Genomic DNA, 24,045 nt, shown 5'->3' with positions numbered 1-24,045 from the left:
TGGTCACCCTTTGGGAAGGGCTTTTTAGTAACTGATAAGAGTGGTTGGTGGCAGCTGGTACTACCTTATAGTCTGGACAGAAGAAAGCATAGCTAGTAAACTTGTGTCAGCCTTCCCCAAGAGTGTCTGTGTGTTGGTAGATAAATCAAATCTCAAAGTGTATGTGTGTGTCTGTGTGTGTGTGTGTGTGTGTGTGTGTGTGTGTGTGTGTGTGTGTGTGTGTGTGTGTGTGTGTGTGTCTGTGTGTGTGTGTGTGTGTGTGTGTGTGTGTGTGTGTGTGTGTGTGTGTGTGTGTGTGTGTGTGTGTGTGTGTGTCAGCTACTTCAGCAGGGACACAAAGCACTGGTTGGACAGAGAGGGTGCTGGAGGTTTAGGCTTGATGACTCAGTTGAGATCTTAACCCTATAGCTGTGCCACTGCAGAGTCTTATTGGGGATCTGGAGAGAGAGGGAGAAACCAGCCCCAGACGGACTGTGATCTCTGTGTGCTCTTAAGGGAAATTGTACTTTACTGTGTGTGTACCTATCATCCTCCCAATGTGCACGTCCCTCACTGGTGTTAGTGGTGAGGATTGAGGCTCATTGATTACTGGGCAAGTGCAGGGGGATCACACAAGTACTGGCAAATCCACTTCTTAATCTATTCAGCTGAAGTGTAGCAAATGGCTTTGTCCCCCAGGTTTGGTGCTTAGCTCCAGTGATGTTACTCCATAAGGGTGGCCTGTCCATTGACCTTGGAAATTACAGATCCATCAGTCTTATGAGTCTCATATGCAAAGCCATGGAACATACCATAATGGAACTAATTAATGCCAATGACAACAATCTTATCACTTTTAAACCAGGCAGTTTGGCTTGGTCTACAGTAGATACTGTCTAATGAATCTGATAAACTTTGAGACTGTTACAGGCAGTGGACAGTGGTCACACTGTTCACACAGTGCATCTTGACCCTGCCAGCCATTTGATACTATATCTCATGACAATATAGTAAACAAAATAAATGTACTTTCAATTGTCCTCTATGCTATTAAATGGATTGCAAACTGGCTAAATGACAGATCCCACATACTTCTTCAGAGAGCATGAAGGTGACCAGTGGAGTTCCCCTGGGATCTGTCTTGCAATTAGTGTTATTAGTCATCCACTTCTCTGATCTCCACATCACAAAATGAGAATCTCTTGTTAACCAAGTTTGCAGATAAATTTTAAACTGAGTGTCATTCTTAAGTCCCGCTGTGACACACAGGCACTCCAACATGTACTTACATTTGTGTACTAAAATTGTATTCAAATTAACCACCAAAATGTGCAATATCACCACATTTCATAAACACCTTCTTCTAGTCTATAGCCTATTCAATAATCCACTTTAAAATGAGAATGTGGTGGCAGATCTTGGAACAGTTTAGGTCTCTTTCATTTGACCATCATGGTACAACCAGGGTAGTTAGAAAGCCTTTTAAAGTATCAAAAAAATCCTTGTCACCCTTGTATTTTGCACTGATTAGGACTATCACAGAATACAATACCCCCTCCGGGATGTATCTCACTACACACAGCAAGCAAATGTAAAGACCACAGATGCTCATAACTAACAAGATCAAGGGCTTAAAAAACTGAGCTACCAGGAAAGACAGGAAGCTCAAGTCCTGTATTCAGAATTCTACAGACTCCTTATGGGTGATATCTGCTTCACTTATTGGGCCAAAGGAATCTAGTAGTGCATGACTACTTATTGACTGACTGACTGATTGACATTTGATTACCCTCTGGTAAGAAGCCCATTTTCAGTAAAAAATATTAAGAATAATAACTTTACAATCTTCAAGAATAATACAAACAATTATCAATTTAAATAATTATACCAAACTAGACCTAATATGAAAACATTGGCTAAGAATAGGTACAAGTTATATGACAATGATTTAATAGTTCAATAAATGTTAGCCAGTTTATAGAGAACTTAAAGTTATGTTATTAAAATACAAACAGGAATTGCAAAATAAAGTGAGAGAAAAGCAGGCTTATGGTATATTTAGAGAGAAAGCCAGGTAAGGGAACTTGATAAAAGTAATAAAGCAATTGAAAAAGGCAGAGTAAGGAGATGTAATGTATGAAGAGGTTCTTCTCACATTTAGGCATGTAGTTTATCTTGGTCTTGAGCAAGAACAGAGACAGATTTTAGCTAGGAAGTCTTTCAGAATGTTTTGAAGGATGGGAGGGAGGGTGTTGACATGATGGATATGGGTAATGAATTCAACATGGTACAAGTATAAATAATTCCCAGCAGATTTCATAGGTTTGTAGACATATGGGAGCTTTTGGCTTTTGGAGCATAATGCCTGAGTGGAAACATAGTTGTGTAGAATATTATTTAGTGCTGGACAAGCAGATGGAAGCTGGATAATTTTATAGGCAGTAAGAAGCTGTGTATATTTTTACTTGATGGGGTAATTCTAACCAATTTAGGTTTTTTTATTGCTATACAGTGGTGGGTTCTGAAAGGGGTATTTGTTCCAAATTTAGTAAGATTGTTATAGCATTGCTCAAGTTTTGATTTTTATGATGCCTAGAAGTTAGTATGGAAGGGAGCCCCATAAAGAAGTGTGGGGAGGAAATAAGTAGTGGCAAGTGTAATTCTAATTTCATTGGTAAGAAAGCTTTTGGCTCTGTGAAGCATCCGTAGTTTTTGATGAGTTTCTCTTATGCAATTTTGTATATGAGGGTCGAGTTTAAGATTATCACCCACTACCATCCATAATAATTTGCTATAAGAAGTGACTTCAATGTTTGTGTTATCAAGGGAGAGGACTTTAAATTGTGTTTTTTGTTTATTTATTATTTATTTGACATTTGTTAACTGGGTTAGCCTGACTGAGCAGAAGCCCATTTTCAGTGGAGACCCGAGGCGAAAAGCTCCAGTAGTAGTAACAAGACAAAAAAAAACAAGCAGTTAATAACAAAGTAGTACAAAAAATACAGGCAGTACAATCTCAGTTGTAAGAAGTATAAAAATAAGATATAGAAGCCTCTAATACTAACTCACATGGTGAAAACTGAGACAAATATACAAGAGGTGATCTCTGCCTAACATATAAGCTATGTCAAACCCAGAGCTGTTGGACATGCTACACCTAAAGAAATCCCGATCCCTCAGAGCTACATGCTCTAGGGACCTAAACCCTGTCACCACAATAAACAGAACATGCTGGAGGGATAGATTCCTGTCCCAGAGACTCCCCATACTCTGGAACAGGCTACCCATCTATGTCAAGCAAGGTTCTTCATTAGCACTCTTCAAGAAAAATCTTTATGAGTGGATGGGAAATAGGAAATACACCCCGGGGATCACTTCTGTGTCTCTGCTCGACAGTGGCACAGGAAAATAACTTTCTTGGGTGGCATAAGCCAGGGAACCTTGTTGGCTAGGCTTACGTAGGCCCTTGGGCCGATAGCCTAGTACCTACCTATGAACCTATTAAATAAAGTAGAACTAGGACTACATACAGTTCATGTATAAACACGAGCAAATAAGTCCAAAATCAAAGAAGACCAAAACAAGTAGAAAGGGCAAGATATAGAAGAGTGAGGTCAGACTGCAGGAAATGAGGGAGAAGATGAGGTTAAGAATGAGAAGGAGAAACATTCAGGAAGAAGATCTGTGAGGAAAATAACTGTAGTAGCAGCTAGGAAGGATACAGATTACTAGAGGGCTGTAATTATGTTGGGTCATTACAGAAACATGACCCTGATTTTTGCAGGCTTTTAGGGCAATTTTGAAGGAGTCATAGTTAGAGATAGAGCTGACATTCAGTGGTAATTTATTCCAAGCTGTAGCTACAGAATGACTATAGACTAGTTTGCCAAGATTAGTATTGGGTTTACAGACTTGCAGCTGGTGCTGTTGAGAGCTGTGGAGTACACGGTTGCGAATGAAAGGCTGAATGAGAGTAGAGAGAGACGGGCAAGATGATGGTTTATGTAAGACTGAGTGAGTCATGAGTAGCTGGGAAAGCATAATTTGGTGATGGAATTCACACCGATACAGGTTTTTAGGGCTATACAGTGATGAGTATGATAAGGTTGGTTGGAAGCAAATATTGTAATTTTGTTGTATGTAAGCTCCAATTTAGTCATGAGATTAGATTGAGGGAACGTGAGTACAGGGGCAGCGTAGAGTAGTGTGGGGATAAGAAAGACTTGTGCGTGGGAGAGTCTGAAAGTATTTGGGAAGGATTTTTTGTGTCTGTATAAGAGGCCTAGATTTTGATGTGTTTTTGTAATGCACTGCTGAAAATGGAGATCAAACTTTAGTTGGTCATAAATTATGACATTTAGGAGTTTAGTGTGAGGTTTGGATGAGATGATTGTGTTGCTCAGGGAGGAAACTGAGAAGGTATCTTTGTGGTGTTGAAGAGTTTTAGGGAGGAATGGGACATTTTTTTTTTCTTGGGGTTCAGTATTGGTTGGAAGTAAGCCATCATGAGAGAGCGATTTGGGAAAAAAAGTAGTAGTTTAATTTTTTAGGGTTGTGCATGAGTTGTGAGTTATGAAGTCATGTTTTAGTGACTGTTAAAGCTTCCTGATCAACTTTTTGAGGTGTGCCATGTTGTTACATGTGCAAATCAGTGTGGAGACATCTGCATACTGTATTAGGGAGGCCTGTTTTGTGGATGGGTGGAGGGCATTGGTGAGAATGCTAAACAGGAGGAGATCAAGGATAGAGCCTTGTGGTATACCAGTGGTGACTGGTAGGTATTGAGAGAGGGTGAAGTGCCATTTTACTGACTGATACCTATTGCGTAGGTATTTTTTGACCCATAGAAGGGTGGGCTGAGACAGACCTAATGAGGACATTTTAAGTAAAAGTGTGACAAATTGTGTCAAAGGCTAAAGAGAAGTCCAGAAATAAGGAGGATACTACTTTGCTGTTATCTCTAGCTATATTTACAGTATCCATATAAGTTAGAAGCACAGTGTTAGTACTGTGGGAGGGATGGAAGCCAAGTTGTGTATGGGATAGGAGTTCTTCCTGCAGGTGATAGTAGAAATTGTTTTGGAATAAATGTTTCAAGTATTTTGGAGAGGGGGATAAGATTGCTATAGGTCTACTGAATTTCCTCCTTTATGCAGAGGAATAATTAGCAACATTTTCTAGAGAGAGGGACAGTGGGATTCTGGATTTACCTGTTTATAATGACTAACACAGGATAGGCAATAAGATTGGCTGCTATTTTAGGGTACTCACTTTGAAGGCCATCAGTCAAAATAAAGCATGGTATACATTTGCTTAAAAGTAGTTTTATGTAGGATGTGAGCACAGGTTACAAGGTGAAAGTGGATGTGGTAATATGTGGGTGTTGGGCAGGTTTAGGATTATATGTTGAGAAATTCTTGATTAGAGATGCTGTACTTTGTGGTTTTGAGTGGTGAGTTATTGGGAGAGGGGTTAGGTTTGAATTTTTGGCCAGGTTATGTTACTATTATTCTGAAAGTTATTGTGGTATACTTTTTTGTCTTTATTTATTTGCTTTTTAGTAAGATTGTAAAGCATCCTGAAGTTGTCAAGATATTGTTATGTTTTATATTTTTCCAAGTTTTTTTCTCAGTCCTGCTTCAGCATTCTACTTTTCTGGATAGCCAAATTGTATTACTTGTTCTTGGTCTCTTCCTCATAGGAGGTGCAGGGCAATTTAGGATATTTGTTTATAGTTGTCTATTTTCAGGAAAGTAATAAGAAGCTCTGCTGAACTGAATTTTGGTACTGGTGTGTTGTAGAGGGAAATGTGGTAGTTATTGAAAATATTGAAGCAATACCATCACTTTTCCTCTTTATATGATCATTACCTTATACCTTCATAAATCAAACAGACCTACAAATAACAGGGCCAGAGACCTAAATCTACATAAACAAAACAAGGTGGAGAAACAGATTTATCATGCAGCACTTATCCTTTATCTAGAACACACTTTCTCTCAGAATTAAGCAATACAATTTACTATTTTTGTTCAGAAGAGAGCTAGGTAATTGTACAGCTATTTATAAATTTACCTCTGCTATGACCGTCCAGACCTTCTTTGAAAAGGAAGGTCAGGCCTAAATGGGTACTGGTATGTTTTAACGGCCTGCTAGCTCTATGATTCTATTAGTAGCAGCTATAAATGTATGACAAAGACTTAATATTATCTCTTCTTCATTCAAACATATGTTGTCTACCCTGTACATAAGCAAGATAAAAAATATATTAGACTAGTACGTGTTGATCATGGATTATACTTATGCAAATTCTATAAAAAATAAAATTAATACTGACATCTCTAATAGACGAATATCAAGTAATTTCTAAAATTAGAAGCAAAACAGGATTATATTGTTTAAATAGTAAGACCAAGTAATTATGCCAACTGTGACAAAAATCAATTATCGTTTACTAGTCTGGCCACAGAAAAGGCATTTCATTCTTTCTACTACTGAGACTTAAACTTTTAGAAACATACAGTTTTCCAGACATATTTTAATATTATTCAAATGTTATATAACTGTCATAAATTAGAAATAAAAATAGAGTTTATTCATTAAAAGTAGTAAATATAAGGGAATGTAATTTGTATAGGCTGGTCTACAATCTAGAATATAAATCATTTACACCTGCTGCCTTCTGCACTATGGCTGCACAATGCTGTGGTTTCAGTGTACCAGGATAGAGACTATACAGTCTAATCCTGTATCCAGGAGGAATATATCCTTACCCATGTGCTGTTTTATTAAACCTTGGAACTATGACTTTATTGAATTCTGCCATGCTGACTGCTTATTCATTCGATTGGGAAAAATATCCTTACCTGTGTGCCTGGACAACTCATGCACCTTACTGTTGGGTATGTTTAGTGAGAATGTGGCCCATGAGTATCACACAGCAAGACAGAGGGCAGGATATCTGTGTGTGTGTGTGTGTGTGTGTGTGTGTGTGTGTGTGTGTGTGTGTGTGTGTGTGTGTGTATGCTTAACAACAAATTTAGGGAGGCAGTATTATGACATGGCATTTGGTCTGGTAAACTGGCTATACTACCTAGGTCCTTATACACTCTGCCAGCTGTGGCATAAAATATGATGTGTACTAGGGTGTACTTACAAAGGTGTCCTTGTGGAAGGGGATAACACTGTATGAATTTTCACAATATATAGTATTATACCTAGAGGGTAGCTGTATATTATGTATTATTAATGGGCAGCTACATTGGCTTTGTGCATATATTACACAAAGCACATAGCACAATGAATAGAGGTATAGAGGTACTGCTTTGAATGCTATATGTTGCAACTGCACATTGGCTGATGGCACAGCACCTCCTTCCTCGGTGCTTCTCTATAGTCGTGGGTAGAAACGTTTCATAAAAAAGTATTAGGTGTATTCATCATTCATGCACAGCAGCAGTCATGTGCATATCAACTTACCAAAGGGATCTACTCATATGTAGATCTATATTGTTTAACAACCTCAATGTGTGTGTGTGTGGGGGGGGGGGTTATATGCAGTTGTGCTACTGTGATTGAGTACACAATACTAGGTCTGTGATATATTTACATTTATAAATACAAGCCAGTCACAGCTTTGTTTTACTTTAAATGCTGATATTGTTGCTTGGTGGTGTTATGGTGAATGACATATTTGCTCTGCTAAGACACGGCATTTTTTTTATGTTTCTGATGCAGTTACTCTACAGGAATATTCCTGTATTCTCAGGAAAATCTAGAAACTCATTCCCTGCATACTCAAGTTTCTGAATCATGTAAATAGCAGGTCAGTTCATTGCAGTACATAGTCTATATGTGGACTCTTCCAGATATCCAAACACATATACAGGCATTCTCCATACTTACAGAGTGTTGTGAATGTTAAAAGGATGTGATATATGATTATTATTATTGGAGCTAGGTATATGCACTGTGGACATTGTCTGAATGTACCTTAGTCACTTCTGCTGCAGTAATGAAGTTAGTGGAAGTATTTCTTAAAAAAACACTATGCTTCTTTTACTGAAGACAGTACAAAATCTAGACTGTGTGCTGCTGCAATAAAACTAGTGAATGTTACAGTCTAGTTTAACTTATAATGTCTTAATGGACAGTAAGCTTTGATTTATGATTTTCAAATGCACTTCTAATTTCTCTTAGCTGTTTTATCAAGCAAGCCAAAGGCATTTGCATTTATTTTTAATGTCTATAGTCAATAATCTAAACATTAATGTATCTCCATCATAACACAATTAATATGAAAATCAGAAACTGTACCAATAACAGGAAGTGCAAATTATTGTCTCAGTACTGACAATAAAACATGATGAATAAATACAAAATGTTCCTACCAGTCAGAAAAAGACTAATAACTGTGTCTGAAAGGATTCAAACAAAAGACACAAAGATGTGGTGTTCTAGATGCATTCATGCAGTAATATATGCCTAGCAAGAAACAAATATCGAATGTCACATTCAGGAAATATGTTTCAGACCTCTTTAAAACTTACCTGCCTGACTCAAACGTGAACCATGTGGAATCCCGCCCGTATCTCCGCAATGAGCTAAGAGGCCATTTGACTAGTTTAACTTTGGCATTATGAATATCCCACAGGTAGATATTCTCGTGGGTGATCTGCATGGTACATTCCCCGTAAATATCCAAGTTAGGTGTGGGCATCAGGTACACATTGAACCTCTCTAGAAAAAACATGACAGAACAAAAATGGATCTTAATATCTGTAAAATTACTAATGTTATAGTTTGTAGTATACAGTAAAAAGATAGCCAACTGAAACACTCTCAGAACTGTTCTCATTAAAATGAAAGCTCTAGATATACCAGGTGGAGGTAGCATATTTGGGGTCTATATTATCTAATCAAAAAGTGAATTCCGGGAACTGCATCTACATCGGAAATGCAGTTCAGCGAAATGATAATAGTGAGATAGCGGTACAGTGAAGATCGGAAAATTTACCCTTTCCTCACTGCAGTGTTATCTCAGAGTTGGTATATATAATTGGCAGGGGTGTGGGGGGCACAGCCCCCCTACAAGAGCGAATTCACTGAACTGCATTTTCGATGTAGATGCAGTTCGCGGAATTCACATTTTGATTAGATAATATAGACCCGCATATTTGTTATCATTCATACTTTATGGTAAGAATATTACTATATCGAAAGTCAGTTTTTAAATGCTGTAATTTTGTGTTGCTGCACCTAACAGGATGAGTGTGTCAGAATTATGCATTCATTTGTTATGCTTCACATGTTGTACACTAGACAAGTCAGACTATTATATTCAGGTTAAGTACAAGCTTTTCTAAGCACTAGATGTAAATTTCAATCTATGGTTATTCAGATCACAAGTCTGAGGAAAAAAAAAGAAAAGTTAATTTATTTTTTTACATTGAGACAAAAAGTGAAGGCCAGTTTTTTTCTAAAGAGTAAAAAGGTTAGACGCACTGTTGTGGTGTTGAATAGAGGAGTTGCCATGGAGTTATGTTTTAATATATCACTGAAGTCTGTGTAAATGAGAGATGGGGGGGCAAAGAAAGAAAGGAAGTACTGAAAAGTAAGACATACATCTGGTAGAACACATAAAAATGTTAAAAACAGATATTGAGAATCTTGTTTAAAACATTTCTGATGAGAGCAGAAGAAGTTATGTGATACCATTTCTGGTCATAAACATAACTTAATCCAATGCACACCCTGCTAGTCTGACTTCAAATTCATGTTGTGTAAACAGCATCAGTACAGAAAAAACACCTACTCTGACCAGAATTAATCTGCATTGGCCTCTCTTCTAAAAATAATGCTACAACAACAAAAGCCTCTTCCCTCATGCACAGATCTGAAGACAGAGGGACCAAGAGGTGGAATATTCATCCCAGAAGGAGAAGAATATCAGGCAGTAGAAAGCAATGGTGTGTGTTGATACTTTCTGGTGAGTATATTTTTTGAGCTCTAATTCATAATTTTGAACACAGTCCCCGGGATTCATGAAGCTTACAACAGGCGTCGGAGTAGCGTCAGCGATCTAGCGCCAAATATGGCCGCCGAGCAATTCAGGTACGAGCTGTTTCCATGTGCACTACCAGCATACGCCAGAGCTGCACAGCTCCTGGTGCATGTATGCTAATTACCCCATGCGCACCAGTGTAGCATGTAAATGAAGGTATATAGTGATTCATGAAGTGGTACAGGCGTAGCGTAAGCATGAAGAAATGTAAACCATAAAAACGGTTTACATTTTTTCAAACATAAAATCGGAGCCATGAAAGCGGACCAAACTTACGTATTATAATGTTAATATATGCCAATGGCTAAATATATAGCCAATGACACAAAAACATGCACAACACATAAAAAATAACATGTAATGTCATGGCCACACTAACGCAAAGTAAAACCGCAGTGCATCAGTGCGCAAATGGGATCACAAGGAAAATATATTTAGATGTCATAAAACTGCAATGTAACACAATTCATGAATTCTCCATAACAGTCAATGGCACGCATGCTACACCACAACCATGGGGCAAGGGTTGCTAAGGGTTTGTGACAGTGTTCTGCGCGGTAACTAGGAATTAGTAGTCAATGCCATGCAAATGAGTCAAGTAATACTGAATCGCAAACTCCCTGCTGGCATAAGGATGTACCACACGGCGTAGCGGTACAACACCGAGGAGTGGCCTGGAGGTAAACATGACATCAAGACAGGGGTGCGCCACAGTAGCTGTAAGCACATTGGAGCATTGCTAATCTGGGTTGCCTGTTGCTAAGCGAAGTCGCAGGATGGGTGTGTGGAAGTAGCCATAGCTTTGCTTAGCTGAGAGCACACAAGGTAACCGAAAGTGCATGTGAACGTGGATGAAAACACACTCGAAACCTGGTAAATGGCTGTGCGCGGAATGCACCACAGTTGAAACAGGAAGGATATGGGAAGACAATAAGGAAATACTGCAGCATGGTAAATGGAGTACAAATGAGTAAGTAACACCTAGGAACCCACAGTGGGCCATTGACAACAGCTAACATGGCTGCTAGCAGCTACCTGCAGAACAGGAAAGGGGAGGTGCCGTACAGCAAAGAAAAGAGAACTGTCACAGCAGAACAAAGCAAACTTGCAGTAGATCAGCTACATAACACATTTCCCAACACAATCCTGGGTTGTAAAAGTACAAAACAAGAAAGCAGGCAGCTGGATGCATGCCTGACAAGGGGAGGGGAATTGGGTTGAAAGTGAAATAAAGGACAATAGATGAATCATGGCAACCAAGAGTAAGTCAACACCAAAGGCTCCACAATAGCAGTACCTGCTCTAAAACCAATAATTAAGATACCCCGCAGCCGGAATTGCACATACACACCCAATTACACCAGCATCATCCATTGCACAAAAGTATAAGGTGTGAAAGCCCCACACACACACACTTGTGTATTCTCAGACACTGTGGACCATTGGTGTAAACAGATGGGGAACTTTTAATATGTACATGTTAGGGGCTGCCATAGCTTTAATTCAAAAGCATGTGTTGGAGACTGACGGTGGTGTGGAGGATGATGCTGACAACCATCTCAGGCACCAGAGGAGGAGAAGAGTGTTCAGACCCAGGGTAACCTACCAGGGGCTACATGATCTGGAGATAGAGCATTACAAGGTGGACAGGGACACCATACAGCAACTTGTTGAGCTGTGCCAGCCATGCCTCAGAGCCAGAAGTAACAGAGGGGAACCCATCCCAGTGGACACAAAGTTATGTGTAAGCTTGAGAATACTAGCCACAGGTACCTTCCAAGGGCCAACTGGGGATGTCATGGGGATCTCACAGGCATCAGCATCCAGGGTACTTCACCAGTTCCTGGATGCCATGTTACCACATGCCAATGAGCACATATATATCCCCCGAATGCAGGAGGAGTTTGGCCAGCAATATGCGTCTCTTCCACCGTGTGGCAGACTACCCGGAGGTACTGGGTGCAATAGACTGCACGCACATACACATCAAGACACAACCCGGTGAGCAAGGTAGGCACTACATAAATCACAAGGGATACCCCTCCATCAACTGCCAGGTCATGTACAATACCCAGGGCATTATCATGGATGTGTGTACTGGCAACCCTGGAAGCTATCATGACTCCCACATCTGGCATGCCTCACAGCTGTATCAGGTATTTACCAGTGGGGACATCCCATAATGGCCACCTGGTGGGGGATGCTGGCTATGCACTGGAACCGTGGATGATGACTCCCATCAGAAATGCACACACAGCCACGCAAGAACGCCATAATGAGGCACACGCAGAAACCATAATTATCATAGAGCGTGTGTTTGGGATGCTGAAATCACGGTTCCGTTGCTTGGACATATCTGGTGGAGCCTTGCAGTACTCTCAAGGCATGTGTACCCACATCTTCATAGTATGTGCCATGCTACACAATATGATCCTGCGGAAACAGCTGTAGCAGGGACAGAATGGTGAAGGCTGTCACAGCCCACCACCATTGCCAAGGGACCCACAGGCACAGAGGGACTCAGACTAGGAACACCCTGTGGCAGCCCCAGTAGGCAGACGGAGGCATGCCCAGTATGTCCATGCCTTGGCAAAGAGGGAACATATAGCACACACACTGACAGTGCAGGCATTTATGGACTGACACCCTTCTCCATCTGCACACACAGCAAACATGGATGGCACACACACACACGACCACCTGTAAATTGTCATGTATAGGTGGCCTGCTGTGTGCATCCTACATAGGTAGCCCTCAACTATTGTACACACAACTGCCATTGGCACAAGGTAAGTCGATACCTGAACAGTAAATTAAGCTATCAGCATGTGTCCATACTGTATGTATAGGTTCATAGATACATAGGTAGGTACATGCCTAACTGCCCGAGGCCACTCATAAGCATAGCCAAAAAGTGTCTACTGTTGCCACCCCATTGATTAACTAACTGTCCTCTGTGGAGCAGAGCCAATTGCGAGATACCTGGGGTGTATCCACTGTTCCCCACCCACTCTGCAAGGATTCCCTGGAGTGTTAGAGAGGGGTTTTGTGATGTAGTTCCAAATAATGGGGAGTATCCATGACAGGAATCTTCTCAGATGATTTACATGTTACATAGTATACCTTAACCACAGCTTGCATATATAGGTAGTATTCCACAGAATAATAAACATGTGGAACACACAACCGCTGAAATGTGCATTTATCACCTTTGCACTACCAGTGCCTGCTCTGAGAGGTAAAATACCACTGCCAGGATTAGAACACGCAACCATGTACACAATCTTCACAATAACATACCACTAAGCTTCTTGAGATGTAACAATGACAGTTGTGTATACTGACAGGATAAAACACAAAAGGTAGGAATGTGTGGAAATAGGACAAACCGGCATCTACCCAATGAAAGGTGTATGTTATATATACATATATATAGATATAGATATAGATATAGATATAGATATAGAGAGAGATATAGATATAGAGAGAGATATGTCAATATATGGGGATATACATATATATGTAGATATATAGATATAGGTTAACAACATCTACATAACCATGGAGGTACATATAAATGGGATACCTACCACATACCGACTGCTTGACATAGCGACGCGTGTAATCACGAGGCTTAAAGTCTGAAAGAACACAGTACAGAAACACCAGAAGCGCGAGGTTTAAAATCACAATGTTAAGGGACAGTTAGTCAGTGCTTCTGGTGTTGCAGTTCAGGTAGGTTAATGTGTGTAAGTGTGTTTCTAAGGGCTGTAGTGTGTGTAAGTGTGTGTTCTGAGTGTGGTGTGTGTTCCTGGGAGACTGTAATGTGTGGGTGTGGGTTAGCTTTGTGCGTCTGTTTGTGCGATCTACGAGGTAGAATATTAAAGTAGGGGGGTGTGGGGGGCACAGACACCCACATGGGGGGGTGTAGGGGGGCTTGCCCACCTGCTCATACGTAGTGTAGGATGGTTTGTTTGGATGTGGTTGGTATCAGTGTGTCTGTGTGTGCGTGTGTGTGTTCCATATTCGTGTTACTTTCGCGAGTTACTGTCACTGTCAGTAATGTGGGGTATGGGAGTCTGGGCCCGGTACTGTGGGCGTCGGAATTGTGTGGTTTCAGGATTCCATAGGTATCCCGTATGCAGCGGTTGAAGTGTTCATATATGAGTATAACATGGACCATAGCAATCACACATTCCGCCACGAACAACCTTTATGAACAAAGGATATGGAGAGTATATGCCTATACCCTATTACAAATATGTGCTATGGACATGAGCCAATGATACGGTTACCACCTGTCCCACTTTGCGAGGGACAGTCCCTCTTTGGGTGGTTGTGTCCTGACCAAATATATTAAAAGTGGTAAATGTCCTGAGATTGTAGGACATAATTATGTCCCATATGTAATGTAATAGTTGCATACAATAGTTCTTTCTGTATCTAAACTATCTACATGTTACAAGAAACAGGGTAAGCAACTAAACTGCTACAAGAATAAGCTTATATTTAGGTAAGAAAGGAAATTTCTATCCCTTGTACTAACCGTGGGTTTGTGTCGGCCTGTAAAATCTGATGTGTGTCCCAAAAATGTCCCACTATGGCCATATGAAAAGGTGGTAACCCTAGCCAAAGAGGATCAGTCACCAACACAACTCCAATGACTGCAAATACCTATGACAGAAATACACAGCTTTCATGTAGCAACACTTTATTACATTCTGATGTATTGACAAAAGGATTCAAGGACTAACATCACCTGCATGCTATATTGGAACCACTTAACAGTGCCTTAATGAATCAGCCTGCAATTACCATAGTATTAGTCCACTAAAGGGTAGGTGTTCAAATAGGGAAGGAACCTTCACGCACATATCGATTATGTATAAAAGCAGTTCCTACACACCTGCATCTGCTATGTACACCCACCAACATCACCCCCACACCCAAACTAATTACAATACAAACTGTAATAACATCACAAATCATTCACTCACTGTACAACATCTGCAGAAGCCTTAACATACCTTGTCAGAGACACACTAACATGGCCCTTTGTGAAATAGTTGCTGTTATACAATGGAACAGCTGCTGATGTTACAGGGTTTGTTTGCACTAATCCCATTTCAGAGGGTTGTGTGCACACCAGGAAAGTATTACCAATTACTGATACACATGTACACCAAATCAAGGATGTCTGGTGAGCGCACTGTACACCACATAACAGTTTATGCATAGCCATACAGCCTTCAAGTGCCCAAACATCCTTGCCAGACTGAAACATCTGCAGAAGTATCAGGTACAAAAAAAACCCTGCATGAGTAGCAATGTTCTTAAATATAACAGCTGTACTCACATGTAGAACATTGTCTAGCCATTACACACAATCCACGGGAGTCATGAAGCTAATATATCTTTGTCTGTCTCCATATAGCTGTTGAAATACATCACAAACAACACATCTAGGCCGTCTTCCTTGAAAGTAAGGCAAATGGACAACGCCCAAGTAGAGTACTCAATTATACACCACTGTTGTCATGGTACCAGCTAATGGAGTAGCTGCACAGTTGATGTGCATCTAATTAAGTACTTTGGAACACCAATTGGTGGTCAGGCTAGCACATGTTGCTGATATTTAACTAGAAAAGGATGGCTTATCACACATTCAAACCATCCGTATATACCAGCAGAACATTACAAAGAAGATTGAAACAGAAACTGAAAAGGATTGAATCAACAGTCAACGACACCTCGGGTTACTAATAAGGTATGTAGAACACTTAGTATGTCTGTGTATTTAGTACCTGTTCTGTAATATTTAAAGTGCATGCAATCCATATAGTGGAAACAGTTATCTTGTAGTGATGTATTGTTGAGTATAGTAACGCTTGTAGTATTTATGTGTGTACTGCTGTAGGTCACAAGGCAAACACCGCATATACCACATGGGATGCTATATAAGGGCTTTGAACACAAATATTCCTCACCAGCCGCTGGCAGTGGCAGGGCTGGTCCAGCAAGTATGTGCTATAACAGGGGATAGTATATGTTGATATATTGTAACAGTAGCCATATGTATGGGTGTATTACTAAGAATAACATGTCAAAGGTTGGCCCACTGTGCAATTATGATTTGCATTGTGGGATATTGTGCCAATAACTGTGTAATGTACAGTATTGTAGGCAGATATGTATTACAAGTTACATAGCATTAATGTTATGCTAGGCAAACATTAGTTATGTCTATTGGCATTTACAATACACAATAACAGGATACATATGACTTGTAGTCACCCGACAGTTTATCAGTATGATAGCAAAGTAAAATGGAAGAGCTAGTTAACTATCCATGCACATAAGACATGTAATAAGTACAAAGGTAGGTACTAGGCTGTCTTACCAAGGGTATTTATAAGCCTAGCTAGAGTGTGTTGGCTTTTGTCACCCCCATAGGTTAGTTCCCTGTGCCTCTGAATGGCAGAGCCATTAGTTCCCTATGCCTCTGACCAGCAGAGCCACTGCAGTAATCCCCGGGGTACATGTCTGTCTCCCATCCACATATCAAGGTTTCCCTTGAAGAGTGCTAGTGAGGGGCCCTGCCTGATATACATTGGAATCATGTTCCAAAGCATGGGGAGTCTCCGGGTCAGGAATCTATCTGTTCAGCACATCCTAGTCATCGTTGTGGTTAGGTGTATATCCCTAGATCATGTGGCTCTCAGGGGCCTCTGTTTAGGTGGAACATATCCAGCAATATTGGGTTGGACATGGGCCTTGTATTTCAAGCAGAGATCACCTGTGGGTATGCGGTATGCAACCGAGTACAGCTGGAGTTTCTTAGCTTGGGCCACATAGGTCATCTGCTTGAGGTCAGTAATACTCTTGGTGTGGTACTGTTCTGGTCTTCCAAGCTGTTGCAGTTGTCTTGTAAGGTATATCCCAAATGGGGTGTTGTATCCTTTAATGGGTCTAATAAGTCATGAGTAGAGGCACAAATGGGCCTCCTTTGTTCTGGATGCGAATCCATTAGAGATTAGGGGGGCCACGTAGAAGGATATTCTAACCACCTTGTCATTATGGGTATCGAAGGAGAGATTGCTATCTACTGGGGTTCCCAGATCCCTTATTACCTTTTCTGTATGTAGGGGACTAGCACCTATGTGGTAGTCCGCGGATAATTAGTTATATCCAAAGGGGATGACTATGCACTTTTTGGCATTCAGCTTGAAGCCATGACATTGACATCAGGTTTCCGCCCCAGTGCGACTCTTCCGGAGGGTGTCTGTAACAGCTGGGGAAACAATTATGTCCCCTAGTTTGCAGTCGTCTGCAAACCTTTTCAGCCAAAGCCCTCCTGTGCTTGCCTGTAAGTCAGAGAATTATATACCGAACATGAGGGGTCCTAGGACTGAGCCCTGGGGGATGCCACTTGTAACTGGTATACAGTAGGACCTAGGGTATGCAACCACTGTGTGGGTTCTGTCCGTGAGCCACTTTGCAAACCATCATATGACGTAGGGGTTAATGTTCAGGCGGATAGGTATGTCGATAATACCAGAATGGGGAATGGTGTTGAAAGCCTTTGAGAGATCTAGGTAGGCTGTGTGGACCTCCTTACCCTCATCTAATGCCTTGGTAACTGTCTCTAAGAAGTCCACTAGGTTTAGGAGGCATGATCTGCCCTTAACAAAGCCAAACTGGGAGGGGTCAAAGGTTTGGAGGTACCCAATGTCTCTGTGACTGAGATCCATGATTATGTGCTCCATAGCCTTGCAGACCAGGCTAGTCAGGCCTATAGGGCAATAGGTCCCGTGGTCCATTGTGGCACCACCTTTGTGGAGTGGGATAACTGTTGCTGTGCTCCATTCAGGGGGCACAAAGCCTGATGCGAGGCTATTACTGAACATGGTGCATAGGTGGGGAGACAGTACGTTCTGAAGTTCGTGTAAAACGCAGCCTGGGATGTTGTCTGGTCCCATGGATGCTGTGCTATTGGCTTTAGAGTTTGCAGCTTTTACCTGCATAGTTGTGAGTACAGGGACTCTGCACTCTTCCTGTATAGATATGGGCCCTTTAGGGGATGAGAGGGGGGAAAGGTAGCACTGAACCTATCTGCCAGGATGTTGGCAATATCAGTTGGTTCTGTAATGTTCATGCCTTTGTGCTGTAACTCAGAGCAGATCTGGATGTTGACACTGAGATATTTGACATAGCTATAGAATGCTTTGTGGTTGTTGTTGGAATTAGTGGCAGTTTTGTTTTCGTAGCTAGCTTTTGAGGATCGTATAAGGGATCTCACCTTCTTACTGAGGCTGACCAGGGAGCTCCTCCATGCATGGGATTGTACTCTCTTTTTGCAACAGTGTCTTCCTCCTGTTGTACAGTTTGTTTATGGCAGGGGACCACCAGATTGGCTTCCTTAATTAATAGCATCTTGGTTCTGTTTGGGATAGCACAATCAATGCACTCGTGTAAGTGCTTATAGAGTGCATTTGTGTAGGATTCAGCAGTTGTAACAGTTTTGTCCATCTGCATGGGTGTCATGACGTTCACCACGTCTGTCTTAAGAAGCATGAAGTTGGCTTTGTAGACATATTATACTGTGGTTTCCTTAATGGGGGGGTGGGGGCAGGATGTGGATATCACCGGTGTTCAGCTTATGGCCGGATCGGACCAACGAGGAGTTGACTTCAGGTGTGGAAGACCGGTCACTCATGTTGGTAATGCCTAGGTCTAGGATATTGTTTCCCCTGGTGGGTGTGTGGATATGTTGATCCAGGGCATTGGTGTTTATGAATTCCTGAAAGCGTTGAGCTAATGAGTTGGTACATGAGTAGTTTTCTCAGTTAATGGTGGGGTAGATTCAGTGAGAGTATGTGATAAGTGTGGTGTGGTGTGAATGTTTACCTTCTCCACATGACTGTCAGGGTCAGGCTTGGTTGGAGAGAGCTTTACCTCCAGTTTGGCTAGATAAGTGCATCTCTCACAGGATGTAGTGTTGGGTGGTAGGCAGAGAGGGTTGTCTGTGTACATGAGGCAATGTCTACATTGCCTCAAGATGTCCATATTAATCAGATAGACAGGAGAGAACACTGGCAGCTGACCCTTGGACATGCCTGAATATAAAACTAATTTCCCCTAGATAAGTGAGGAAAGTGAGTACAAGAGCTATTTTATTCTAAGCAAGTGAGAACAGTATGTACAAAACCTGTTTACCTCTAGGTAATGAGGAAGATTGAGTGCTATAGTAATTAGTAGCTTACGTAGTGCTTACAAGTTCTGAACAAGTGCTTAGCATGAATAAGGAATCCAGATAGGGTCTTGGATAACATAAACACACTACCCCACCAGTAGGTACACAATCATATATCCATGTACACTACAGAGCCCCTGTACCCGCAACTATGCAGGTACAAGCTGCACTCAGGCTGCATGGGAACTGTCCACATCACAGGTTGTATCAAACACATATGGCAAAACAAGTTGCTCTCCATGTACACATCATGTAAAACATAGCTCCATGTCAGGCTGTGTACACACTGAATGGTGCACACCAACAGCTATCACAACCCACAAAGGGGGAGACACCACTGATAATGGGAAGTACTGCACTACTACCCTGCTGAGTCTGGTCTGAAAGGCCATGAACCAAAATTATTTGATGTCAGCAATACAGATGTAGATGACAGTAAGGTTGATGTCACACTGCATATCATAACCTTGCCAGGTCATAGGACATCATCACCCATACTGTGTTCCACCTACACTCGATGTACATTCCTATGTCACAGGAGTGTTTTGCAATGGGACTGCTGGCAGAACCAACACTACAGAAGGTGTCTGAATAATACATGCTCATCACACCAGTGCCAGCTACAGTAAGACAGGGCTAATTAATTGTTTTCCCCCTCATTGTAGTCCATACCACACAGACAAAAAGAAGGCATCTGCCTAGTGAAGTATGCAAATGACTATGACCTAGGAGCAATAGCCAACTCAAGAGTGTTGTGGACAACATACAGAAGGGGCTTTGTGGGTGAGGTGTGTGTTACATATGGCCACAATCTGACAGCTACATATTGCATTGTCACCCCTATGTTAATAACCTTGTACCCATAAACTACCACCTACGCAGCAGTCAACATAATGGACACTGTGTGTAAGGGATGCAGCTGGGCAGTTGTCTTTCCTGTGATAGCTACGTCACCACACCTGCCAGGTAGTCATATGTGGCAACCCTAATCATGACAGGGTACCATCCATGAATATAGAGATCACTGTCCAGCCATACACAACACTCAAGTGACCCATATCAGATCACATATTTCCTTTAAGGGGTATTGGTCATGTGCAGATGGCCTACACCAGCCTTCCCATTCTCCATCTCCACTATGTAGTATGATGCATACCCTGAATAAATCCATGTCCAACCCAGTGATGTTGGACATGCTACACATACACATCCCGATCTCAAACACATACTTCATGGACATCCACCTTCCAAGAACTAGGATCACCACATGCTGGACAGATCCTTGTCCCATGCACTTTACATAGTCCTGCCATACTAAGCATTCCTGTCCAGCAAAGCTGTACATCACTCCCCTCTCAGACATGGTGTGATGACCGCATGGTAAATGTATCATTAACCCTGTGGATCAGTAATGTGGCACTGCTCCATCTGGCCCCAGAGACTTGCCTGTCAGCTAAAGCCAGGTAACCTTTCATCCTAGATTCATACATGGCCCATGGCATATAGCCTACTAGTTGACTTTGACTGTACATGCTATAGTTTATATCCATCCCTGCAAATACCATCTGGCTAGCCAGTGTCCCATGTTTATCACATGTGCAACACAGGTGATGCATGGCAGGATGTTGAATTGCTGTACAGTGCCATGCAGATGTATATGGCAGAACACATATATGTAAAACCTTACATGAGCAAGTCTGCAGGGTCACAGGTCATGTCTGTTAAGGCAGTGTAAGTCTTTATATGTGACATATACACAGCATCAAGGTCGACTGCATTAATGTGGACACATCCAGCCATGTGCTGATAGGTAGGAACACCAGTACAGGCAAACAGACATGCCCACATCAAGACAGCATCCACATGGAGTATGAGCAATGTATTCAGGTGACACACACACATATATGGTGATAATATCCACTCACCATTGAGTGTCACGTGTGTGACACAAATATGTCAGTGGTGTCAGTGTCATGTAGATTTGCAAATACAACTATTTAATTGTAATAAATGCGATACACATGTTTTTTCAGCTGTAGCTCTGTATGTCTCTGTAAGTTACTGTGACCTGTCTCCATCATTATGTCTTCCAGGTATGCTGCTTGCAAGGCTACCCCCTTATACCCACTTGAAGGATGAGGCCCTCATCCCGTACCTACATGACAATCATGATATCCTGTTCATCCATGTGCCACAGGATGCACAGCAGCAGGATGCCCTGTGTATGGAACTTTGCAGGAGGGTTAATGATGTGGGCGGCCACAACCGCACATACCAGCAGGTACGCAGACACTGTACAGACCTCATTAGATGGGCAAAACAGCATGCAAATGCAATCGCCAGGGAACAGGGTGCAACAGGTGGTGGACCACCAACCCAGCCCCCACTCACATGTACCAAGGAGCTACTGGCCAACCTGGGGACACCTGCAGAACAACATCCACAAGCCTTAGCCGATATTGTGGAGGTGGGTGTCTCTCAACCACTGAGCCTGGAGTTGCCTGGTAAGTCAGTACTGCACCTATAACAACTATATTCTATATAGTTGCATGTGTCACTGTACAATATGTAATTTAACATCATATGCAAGGCATGTATACACACATGCTGCATACTATAGTATGCTACTCTGTGTATGCACACATGTGCATACACCATAGTATAGTCTAATGTACTGGTGTATGTGTTAACAAGCACATTGCACCCTGTAGCCATCATACAGGTGTGGATAATGCTCATACTGCTGTGTTACTCCTATTTAGGTGCCTCTGGCATTCCGCTGCGATAGCAGCCCATTGCAGGTGAGACTGTTATTATTTATCAGGCATCATAATGCACAAATCTATTGGCCATTTACCACATGTACACATAATGTATGGTCCTGTCACAATATACAGGTCAGACCTGCAATGCATCACAATGCCTACCCATGTGCAACACCTGCAAACTATGTGAATAACCTCACTGACATGAATCCTCACAAACAAAATATTTTTCTGTATTATTCTGTATTATAGAGCTAAATTGTTGCTTAGATATCTGTTGTCTTGCTGTTCTGCAAATATACAGAGATCAGTATATATTTTTCTGGTTTTATAATTTGCACTGTGATTCCTCACATCTCTGTTGAAACTGTCTTTCCCACCCCCACCCTCCCTGTTCTTGGTTGTAGTTTAAATTTGGTGGCTTTTGCAGTACCTGCCCCCCAGTCCCATCTCTTTACCGCATTCTACCTAATAAACCCTTTCTGCACTTGCTTTTAGTCCTTTTTAATTTAATTACATTTTTTCAAACTGTGTGTGGACTAATATTGCTACATACTCAAGTGTTCCAGCTTGCACTGCATGTGAATTGTTTTTACTACTGTTTTTGCTACTTTTCTGAAAAAAAAAAAAAAATGTAAGGCTGTTTCCCACCTTTCCTGTAATTAGTGTTCCAGATACAGATTTGCTGTATCCAGGACTGTTTGTAAGCTTCTGAGCCCCCCAAGCCTTTCTGTGTTGGATGGAAGCCTTCTAGCTTATCAGTGGGAGTGGTAAGCATTAGGTAACCTGTCTACCACATAAGGAGTGGTTCTGGCCCAGAATTTGTAGTTATTGGCCATTTGGGTTGTCTTCCATCTCTTTCAACTTTCTGATTTGAAGGCCTGCATTTGCACTTGTTTCTGTCCTGTAACCCCTGGGCCCATCTCATTTGCTCACTCAAAAAAAAAATGTTATCTGCTTTTACTGTATTTGTGTTTCTTCCTACTTTATTTTGCTTTTGCGTCCTCTTAATAGTATTCAATTGTATTTATTACTGCTTGGTGTAACTCATTCTAAGCCTTTTAGTTTAAGCACTTGGGCTTCAAACCAGTTATTTTACATTCAGAAGGTTTGTGGTCTGCACTGTAGTGGCAGAACAGGTAGCTTACATCCTTCTAAGTTTCGAACTGCTGATTGAGGGCTCAGTGTCTGTTATTCTAAAAGTGTATTAATTCTGGTTTAAGCACTTGGGCTTCAGGCCAGTTATTTTACATTAAGAGGGTTTGTGGTCTGCACTCTTGTGGGAGGAGAGGCTGGACTCTGCCCTTCTGAGCTGGGAATTTCTGGTTAAAGGCTTATAGTGCCTGCATATTTGAACTGCTTCTTACTGAAATTGGTACACCTTGTTTGCTGTAGCATAGACTAGATCCAGGCCTGCTGAATCTAGCTTTGTTTGTATGCTTGTTGTTTGTTTGCTTATTTCCCTGAAATGGTAATTCCACCTAAAGCGCGGCTTTTCAGCGCTTTTGTGGATCCCTAGTGATATCTGCATTGCTTACTGTACTTATTTCCTTGTTTCACTTGAAAGAAAGTTACCGTTTGTCATTTTTGCATTTAAGTTACCTGTAACACACTGCTTTTAAGTTACCTGGCACGTGCTCACTAAAGCAATTATATAAGTCAGCACTAAAAAACTAAAAGCACTACACCCTCACAAACTCCCCTTGAGTACCTTGTTCCCCATTGTCCCTTTTTTCCAATTATAAATGAATTCCCAATACTATTCTAGCATGTCCAAAGGTCAGTTGTCAATCTCCTCTCCGGTCCAGCTGGTGAATCTGGGAATCTTGAGGCAATGTTACAACTGCCTCATGCACACAGACAACCGTTTCCTCCTCCCAACAAATTACAACACATGTGAGAGATGCAACCATATAGACAAACTGGAGGCTAAGCTCTCTCAACTCAGTAATGACGTAACCAGTCAGGAGTAGAAGGAAACCACA

General features: G+C 41.5%; 1 protein-coding gene across 1 annotated transcript in view; it reads right to left on the bottom strand.

Annotated features, from left to right (window-relative positions):
* DOK6 (docking protein 6) overlaps positions 1-24,045 on the bottom strand; it is a 1,595,884-nt gene that overhangs the window by 188,749 nt on the left and 1,383,090 nt on the right. Inside the window, exon 4 of the mRNA XM_044066258.1 lies at positions 8,529-8,718. Within this exon, the coding sequence (XP_043922193.1) occupies positions 8,529-8,718 (190 nt within the window). The remainder of the gene's footprint in view (positions 1-8,528; positions 8,719-24,045) is intronic.

Source organism: Protopterus annectens, chromosome 3.part1, assembly GCF_019279795.1.
Source record: "Protopterus annectens isolate FY-2018-M chromosome 3.part1, PAN1.0, whole genome shotgun sequence".
Lineage (NCBI taxonomy): Eukaryota > Metazoa > Chordata > Ceratodontiformes > Protopteridae > Protopterus > Protopterus annectens.
The sequence above is the reverse complement of the archived record's forward strand: the minus strand, read 5'-3'. Positions and strand labels throughout refer to the sequence as shown.